This window comes from Panicum hallii, chromosome 2, assembly GCF_002211085.1.
Source record: "Panicum hallii strain FIL2 chromosome 2, PHallii_v3.1, whole genome shotgun sequence".
NCBI lineage: Eukaryota > Viridiplantae > Streptophyta > Magnoliopsida > Poales > Poaceae > Panicum > Panicum hallii.
The window spans coordinates 15,365,585-15,375,060 of NC_038043.1; the positions used below are offsets into that span (position 1 = coordinate 15,365,585).

Here is a 9,476-nt window from a genome sequence, read left to right on the forward strand (position 1 = left end):
CTTTGCACAAAGTGTGCGGAAGAAGTAGCTCAACTCTGCAAGTACCAGCCAGACATGCTCAGGGACATAACCTCGAACCATCGCTGGAAGAAGCCGCTCAATCCATATGTGGTAGTCATGACTCTTCATACCTAAGACTCGCAAAGTAGACAAGTTGACTCCTCTACTCAGATTAGCTGCATAGCCATCAGGGAACATCAACGCCTTGATCCATTGTAGTACTTCTATCCTTTGGGGCTTGCTCAAGACATATCGGCCTTAGGCCTTCTCCATGTCTTTCCTCGTGCAGGAGGCCTCATTTCTAAGTTTGGTCTGTCACACAATATTGCTAGATCAACCTAGCCTTAACATTGTCCTTTGTCTTCGTGGGAATATCCATGATTGTTGCCCAAAGTGCTTCAGCAACATTCTTTTCATGTGCATCATATCAATGTTGTGTGGAAGGAGCAGGTCGTCATAGTACGGGAGCCGAGTCAAGCCCGACTTATGAGTCCACATATGTTGCTCACTATATCCCACAAAGCCACCCTCTGGATTGATCAAGAGACCATCTATCTGCTGACGAATCTCGGCACTAGTCCTCATCGGACTTGCGAGGTCTGTCACTGTAACACCTTTTGTAAAGTTTTTGATGTCTCGTCTGAATGGATGGGTCAAGAGGTAGGAACTGTCGATGTTTGTCGAACGCAACATACTTACCACCCTTCTGCAACCAAAGGAACCTAAGACGTTCCTTGCATACCGGATATGGGAATTTGCCGTGAACACACCACCCGCAGAAGACCCATACGCCAGAAAATCGTGCAGAGAGTATTGATACCAAACATGCATCTTGAAGTTGGTCCTTTGTGGCCCGATCATATTCCATACCCTTCCTCCCAAGCATGGACCAATTCATCAATCAGCGGCTCCATGAACACACCCATATTTTTCCCCGGGTGTCCAGGAATAATCAACGATAACAACACGTTCTGTCGTTGGAATGCTATGCCTGGGGGAGATTGAGGGGAATCAGAAACATGGGCCAACATGTGTATGTGGCAGCCATCGCTCCATACGGATTGAATCCATCAGTTGCCAGCGCAATACGAACATTACGAGCCTCACTGGCTTTGTCCCGATGAATGCTATCAAAGTAGGTCCATGCTTCACCATCTGATGCATGTACCATCTTGTGAGGATTGTATCGTTTCCCTTTCTTATGCCATGTCATCTGTTTCGTGGATTCCTCAGTCATGTACAGCCGTTGGATCCTCGGTATGGCCGGCAGGTGACGTAGGATTGTCACGGGGATATCAAGCTGCCTCTTGTTGCCATCACCAGAGTCAACCTCCAAGAACCTAGAGGATTTACACTTCGGACAGTACTTTTCTTCCGCGTATTCTTTCCTGAACAGGACACATCCGTTCGGACAGGCATGTATCTTGTCATACGGCATCTTGAGTGCACGAAGAAGTTTCTGTGACTCGTACATACTCTTTGGCAGGATGTGACCTCTGGAAGCAGCTGCCAATAACTGTCACTATACCATCAAAGGTGTCTCTGCTCAGGCTGTACCGCAACTTCAACGCCATTACTCGTCCAATGGCATCCAGCTGAGAAACTTTTGTATGTCCGTGAAGGGGTTTCTGTGCTGAGGCAAACATATCGTAAAACGCCTTTGCGGACCCTCAGGCTCCTCTCTACAAGTTCTTCAGCAACGTGTGCCTCATGATAGTCATCTAACATGTCCACTACACCAGCCTCAGCATCACAATCCTCGACACGTGGTCTGACCACGTCCTCTCTCCTACGATGGCCTTCACCATGATGGATCCACCGGGTATAGTTTGGCGTAAATCCATTAAGGAAGAGATGTTCCCCCATGACATCCTGTGTTTGTCTTTTCCTGTTAGCACACTTGCTGCATGGACAGAAAATTCTAGCCGCTCCTTTAGCATTCTCACCCCACGCCTGTTCCAAGAATTCATTGGTGTTCTTAATCCACTCAGGGCTGACATCTCTCTTACTACGGTGACCACTGTACATCCACCTACGGTCCTCCATCGTCTACTATACACAACGAAAACTAGTTATTATCAATTATATATGATAAAAGTCTAGTAAAACTAAATTAATACGAAGTCTCTATAGACGATGGGCCCACGAAGAGATACGTTGGATGAAAGAAAAATGCTCAGTTCTGCTGGCTGACCGAGACATGTCCTGGCGGACTGTCCGCCAGTACTGGCGGACAGTCCGCCAGGACCTCTCAGCCAGCCAAAAAACCTTCATTCCAAGGGATTGATCCAAACTTTTAGATATCTTAGAGGGATGATTGGCTGCATATGAGACAAAGCAGAACACAAATAAAACACAGTTTTCAAGCCAACCTAAAAAAAGTTTACCACTTTAGATCAACAACCAAGAGAAATCGAGATTTCACAAACAAAGCATGCATCATTTTGGAGATTCTTTTGCTTAAATAAGAAATTATCTACTAGCCAAGCAGGTGTGCAACATTTCATTCAACCACTCCTAGAGTCAATAATGTTTAGCTCACTTCTTAACTCACAAACTCCGAAATCATTACTATAATTAAGCAATTGTTTCCTTTTAATATCCTTTTCAAATCTCCAATCCACAAGGGGTAGATCTATCGGGCATACGCGAACACATACTTCACAAGCATTGCAATCATCTTATGTACTAGCAAGGCGGGGTCGTCACCTAGACTGGAGGCGACGTTGCCGGCGGCGGACGGACGGTCGGCGACAGCACCGGAGGAGCGCTCCCCGGCGAGACGACGGCGTTGGGAAGACTGCTGTGTGGGAGCAGCGGCGTCGGGGTGTGAGCAGCGGCGTCGGTGGCCTCGGGGCGGCGAGCCAGCGGCCTCGGGGCGGCGAGCCCACGGCCTCGGCGGCGGGCGGGCGTGGGCGTGGGCGGGCGCGGCGTGGGCGGGCGCGGTGGCGTGGGCGGGCGGGCGCGGCGGCGTGGGCGGGCGCGGCGTGGGCGGGCGGGGCGGCGTGGGCGTGGGCGGGCGCGCCGTGGGCGGGCGCGGCGGCGTGGGCGTGGGCGGCGTGGGCGTGGGCAGCGGGCGCGGCGGCGGGCGTGGGCGGCGCGGGCGGCGTGGGCGTGGGCGGCGGGCGGGCGTGGGCGGCGCGGCGGGCGGGCGTGGGCGGCGCGCGCGGGCGGCGGGCGGCGGGCGCGGGCGGAGGCGGCCGTGGGCGTGGGCGTGGGCGGCGGCGGGCGGGCGTGGGCGGCGGGCGCGGCGGCGGCGGCCGTGGGCGTGGGCGTGGGCGGCGGCGGGCGGGCGTGGCGGCTGGCGCGGGCGGCGGGCGGCGGGCGGCGGGCGCGGGCGGCGGCGGCGGCCGTGGGCGTGGGCGTGGGCGCGGCGTGGGCGGCGGCGTGCGGGCGGGCGTGGGCGGGCGTGCGGTGGGCGGGCGAGATAAACCCGCTTGTTTGCCGAGTGCCCTAGATCTGGCGCTCGGCAAAACCCCATGTTTGCCGAGTGCCTCCGATCCGCGGCACTCGGCAAAGCCCCCGCCCCCGGCCCCGCTATTTTCGATTGAGCCGCCGCCCCCACCCCCGGGCCCGCTGCGCCGCCGCCGCTCCCCCGCCCCGCGCCCCCGCCCGCGTTCCCGGCCGCCGCCCGCGCCCGCGCCGCGCGCCGCCCGCACCTGCCCCCGCCCGCGCCGCCCGCGCCTGCCCGCGCCTGCCCGCGCCCGCCCGCCCACCGCGCCGCGCCCCCGCCGCCCCCGCCGCCCCCGCCGCGCCGCCGCCGCTCCCCGCCCGCGTTCCCGGCCGCCCACGCCCGCCGCCGCCCACGTTCTCGGCCGCCGCCCGCGCCCGCGCCGCGCGCCGCCCGCACCCGCGCCGCCCGCGCCCGCCCGCCCGCCCGCCGCGCCGCGCCCCCGCCCGGCCCGCGCCCCCGCCGCCCCCGCCGCCCCCGCCGCGCCGCCGCCGCTCCCCCGCCCCGCGGCCCCGGCTCGCGCCCCCGCCCGCGTTCCCGGCCGCCGCCCGCGCCCGCGCCGCCCCCGCCGCGCCGCCGCCGCTCCGCCGCCCCGCGGCCCCGGCTCGCGCCCCCGCCCGCGTTCCCGGCTGCCGCCCGCGCCCGCCTGCCCGCGCCCCCACCCCCGCCCGGCCCCGGCCCGCGCCCCCGCCCCCGCCCGGCCCGTGCCGCGCCCCCACCCGGCCCGCACCCCCGCCTGCGTTCCCGGCCGCCGCCCGCGCCGCCGCCGCTCTCCCGCCCCGCTGCCCCGGCCGGCCCCGCCCGGCCCGCGCTGCCGCCGCTCTCCCGCCCCGCGGCCCCCGGCCGGCGCCCCCGCCGCAGCCGTGCCCCCGGCCTACGCCCCCGCCGCCGCCGCCGCCGCGGCCCCGCCCCCGGCGTGTGCTGAGAATGTCTGCCTCTGACTTTTCAATGTAGTTGCACACAAGTCATTCATTTTAAAGATCTCGCTACTTGTTTCTCCATTACCACTCGCATCCCACCTTATGCATGTTGATTTCAGGTTGATTATCTAAAAAAGGCTGGTCCAGCAAGAAGCTATATTCTTCAGTGACTGATTGGTAACCAAGGCATGTTGATTTTTTTAATAACCTCCCTATTTTCTCTTTGCTTGATTAGAAGTAACAAAAGAACGGGTGGAGACAACACAGGATTATGCTGTAACAATCAGAACTGAGAGGGCCTGGCGGACTGTCCGCCAGGACGCCTCAGTTCTGACTGACCGCTATTTCTTTGTGCTGTGCAGAGAGTACTTGTTGTCTGTTACCTTTGGCTGTCATGTTGCTCTCACAATTTTCATAACTTGTGAGACCGAAAGAAACTTACCATAGGCATGTCTTGGGGCTTTTAGTCAACAATTAACACCCCTTTCGCACTTGTGATATCAGCTGAGTGCTCCTTGTGGCCAACTACATGATGACTTTCCAGAATTAAGTAGGGTTGGCTTACACCTTGAGTAACTGGGAGAATAGAGCAATCTGGTACTGTGATCTGTACTTGTTCAATATATAGGTATTGCTACTTGTATTTTTTGGGGGGCAAACAATTTTGAGCTGATAAGCTTTCGACCATATGAGACCCTAAATCTGTGTTTTCGACCATATGAGACCCTAAATCTGTGTTTTCGACCTACGCCATTACACGTTGTTTTGTTCATAAAAACTTGTATCATATGCAATTGATATTATTCTCGGCTATGTATTTAGAAAATAAGACATCTCTTTTTTTGTGCATTGATCCATAATGTATATGGATTTTATTTCCTTCTTGGCAGGACTTCGTTCCATCAGTTTCAACAACTAGCCATTGTATGTCCGGTTCAGTGTCAACTGAGGAATCGTGTTCGACTGTACCGCCGCTCTCAGCTCGAAGGCCCAGTCCAACACAGGTTTGTTTTAGTTGAATTGAGGTGTTCCAAAGTTAATCGGTCCAGTTGGCTTGATTCATGGCGGGACTAAATCAAATATCCAACAAGTTTTTTGCATACAAATTTCCCAATGACTTATTGACTCATTCTTTCAGTTGAACACCCGGTCGAAAAGAAGCTCACCTGCAAGGGTTAAGGAAAACACCCAGTCGGAATCATGTGGAAGCTCACCTGCAAGGTTTAGTTGTCCTTATAATTTGTATACGAAATTATTTGCACATTTCCAAATAGTTCTGATGCAAGTTTTTTTTTAATATTATTAAGTGGACCGATAGAGCTGGAGTATGAAATGTAAGTTTGTCTGCATCCTTATAATTATTTTTGAACAGGAAAGTCAAAAGTAAGCTGGATTATAAATTGTAGGTTTCTAACTGATCCGATGGACACGCGAAAAAGAATCCTTCTTTCTTTGCATAACATAAAGTTTGCGGATAGTAAGGATCAGTGGAGAGCTACTGATCCTGATGTACTGGAAAAAGTTGCACGAACTCTACAAGTTGTGGGTTGCAACTTGAGTATCGATGATATAAAAGAACATGTTACTGCATTGGAAAATGATGTCAAACTCCATTTGGTAAGCATTGCAATCCATATCATAATCCGAAACTTAGCTTAATCTTAATACCCTTCCAATCCACAAGTTTTTTTGGTTTATGCAGGCGGGTGAGCACTATATTTCAGAGCATTGGCTCACATATGCGGCAGTGTTTGACTATGTTACGCCTGACTATGTCGTCGAGACCCCGCCGACACATCTTGTAGACAATGATAATGTAGCCAATGAGCCTAATCCCAGAAAGAAGATGAAGATGAAGATGACATGCAACGCAGAGTCCACCAGCAGTGGCAAGTCAGATTCAAGCTTTGGTGAACGTTTTTCAAACCTGATGGAAGATAAAGAATTTGCCGCACAACTCTTCATGGGTCGACTGAGTATGGAAAATTGTTGTGACAAAGCTATGAGGTGTGGTTTCAAAGGCAAAGAACTTCGTTCTGTTCTAAATTTATGCAGGTTAAATTGGGAGCAGCGTCAGATATTCTTGAAACTTGAAGATTCTGAAGCAAAGGACTATGCCTTAGAAGCTATTTACGAGTTTGTCCCGCCGCCACCGCCTCCGCCGCCGCCGCCGACCCAGTGAGTTGTATGAACGTTTCCAAACTTGTATGGACTGTATATGTTCATTTATGCTGGCTCGGGACATTTGAACTTGTATGAACTTTGTATGAATTTGTATGGACTTGTATGAGTATTGTCATATATGAAATGTGTGTAATGTGTATTGTCATATATATATATAAACTGCATGTGATGTCCGTTATGATATATATATATATATATATTATTGGACTGGATACGAGAAAAAAATAGTCATAACTTTATCACGTGAGCATCCAATTGGCAAGCAAGTTGCACAACACAACATCACACTCTCTATCCAGGCAATGAAAAAATTTTGTCCGTGTCACTGGTGAATTTCACACTCATCTGTTACTAGGAGCGATAGAAGAGGTTGCATTGTTAATCGGGAAATATTGTGATAATAAAGCCATAAATGGAGCAGCCCTTTACCCAAAAGCTCTCACGCACAGGAAGCATCTAGCTAACGCGACGTTGATGGAAAAACATGAGCATCTTGGTCGCTGCGGCAGTTCCTGCTGCACGCGTGCGCGGGGTGCCTGGGCCTACATGGCTACTGAGGCTAAGAAATTTGGACTCCTCATTTGCTGATCAGCCAAAGCGATCACAATGGTTTAAAAAGTGATAACAATCGCTTAAATCTTGCTTGGATCTTGCTCCCTCGGCAAAGCTGGTGAATCTCTTGGGAAAGAACTTGAATCTTGCTTGGATCTTGCTCAAACCCAACCCTAGACCAAGGATTTGGAGTGGGGAAGCTAGGGTTTCACTTTGGGGAGTTTTGGAGTGCTTAGAAGGTGCTTGAGGCTAAGCTTATGCAGTTTGGCAGCGTGGATTTCCCGTTGGGGTCGAAGGGATATATACAGAGCCTCACTAAAAACTAGCCGTTAGGCTGTTTTTACGTGTCCTGGCGGACTGTCCGCCAGGACCACTCGGGTTTGCATTTTTCTGTTCAATGCATGGGTTCCGGATTTGGTTTATTTGTGTTCTACCACACACTTTCCACATCCCCCTTGATAGTACGGTATACCTAGACTAAAGAAAATATAAAACAAAGAATTATCTTCGCTTGAACCACATTTCTTGAACTGGTACCGTTCTCCAATTTTAACGAATCGTCGGGTTTGCATTTTTCTGTTCAAGGCATGGGTTGGCTTCATTTCATAATGAGCAAACCAAATAAAGTCAAAGCATCATGATGAGATAAAACCAAGATAATGTAATATCACATGATTTCACAAACATAGAAAAGCAATAAGATCACAACCATGCAAACATCATTCATAAAAAGAAATTAGAAATTACAAGCCAACTTAGTTCAAATACGATACAAGCCAAGTCTCACATAGATCCAAAGTCTCACAACGACTCTAAAGGATGGAAAGATAAGAATGCTAGGAATGCTAGGATACAATCTTCTCCCCCTTTGGCATCAAACACCAAAAAGAGAAAAGACAAATGGAAGCTCGGAGCAGTAATCACTCATCATCCTCCTCCTCATCATCATCATCATCATCACCTACATCATAATGCTCCCACGCAGCTGGAAAGTCCCTAGGAGGAGAAGGCGGAAATGAGGGCCAATCCGTCTCCTCAATGCCAAGGTGGCGCTCAATCCTGTTGATACTCTGCTGATTTGCCCGAGCGTGAGCACGAACTACATCGTTGGTGTTGCGGCATACTTTGAAGAGAGCTTTCAAGCCAGAAATAAAGGCATTGCCTTTCCTGCGAGGACGAGTCCTAGAAGAGGAAGGCATCGCCGAGGTGGAGGGCATATCCATAGTGGGCTGGGGTGGAGAGTGAGCTGATGGGGGAGACTCGCCCTCTGGTGGAAACTCTTGCTCCTTGGGAGGCTGTGGGCAATATGGGGCATGGACCGCATCATATCCAAACTCCATTCCAGTCACGGCATTAATCATCCTTTGAATGTATGGAGCATAGATAACTGGATTACTGCCATGATGGAGCATGTACCTCAACTCCGTCCAGAAAAAGTGAAAGACACTGAAGGGCGGGTGATCAAAGTCCATAGCTAGAAGAAGGTTCTTGACCGTACCATGAATCTTGGTGCGATCACCCCTCTTGGGAGTCAAGGTCTCCCGGAATATCCTGTTCATGATCTCCATATATGGACGTAGTCCATGAGTCGTCGCTATATCCGGATCCTCATCCCGATAGAGAGTCATAAGAGCTTCATCCGTTGGATTGATGTCATCGTGAATTTCCATCTCATCTAGAGTGTCATCAAGCTTAAGGATAGTAGCAAATTGCTTGTATGAAACCCAGAAGGCGCGCCCTTGAAGATTGAAGTGAATAAAGGAATTCTTGCCCTCACCTTCAAACCAAGCAGTGGAGCAAAATTGAGCAACCAACTCATTGTTCCAATTTTCATTGAGGGCCAAGAATTCATAGAGGTGTTTCCTCTCACATTCACGTATGACCAAGTCAAAGGTTGGATTATTTTTCTCACTCATTTCATCCCAATTGATGTACTTGGAGACGGTGATAGCATTCTTCTTCTCAATAAAGACGGATATGTACCAATCAGCTTGAAATTTGCTCCAAAACCTCCTATCCGTGATGTACTTCTCATAATCATAAGGATTTTCCTTTCTTTCCTTAAATGCAGCACCTCTTTGCTTTGTGGTGTAATCCACTCGCTTCACTCCAGGGTCACCGAAGTTGATCCTTGTGTACTCCGGTCTGTGCATGATATACTTCTGGTAGGGTTGGAGTGGAGGGTACTCATCAAAGATAGGAACCTCCTCTTGAGGCACATCACCTTGTGGTTGAGCAGCTCTTTGGTAGCTACGCCTGGGTGCCGCATGGCTAGGACCGCCCATTTGCCCAGCTCGACTCATTGAAATTTTGGGCGTTGGCTTCCTTTTGCGCTTAGGTGGAGGAACGACTTCAATTTCATCGGAATC

General features: G+C 51.7%; 1 protein-coding gene across 1 annotated transcript in view; it reads right to left on the reverse strand.

The window, feature by feature from the left end:
- LOC112882273 overlaps positions 1–9,263 on the reverse strand; it is an 88,029-nt gene extending 78,766 nt beyond the window's left edge. Inside the window, exon 1 of the mRNA XM_025947286.1 lies at positions 8,043–9,263. Within this exon, the coding sequence (XP_025803071.1) occupies positions 8,043–9,260 (1,218 nt within the window). The 5' untranslated portion in view covers positions 9,261–9,263. The remainder of the gene's footprint in view (positions 1–8,042) is intronic.
- Between the last annotated feature and the right edge of the window lie 213 nt (positions 9,264–9,476).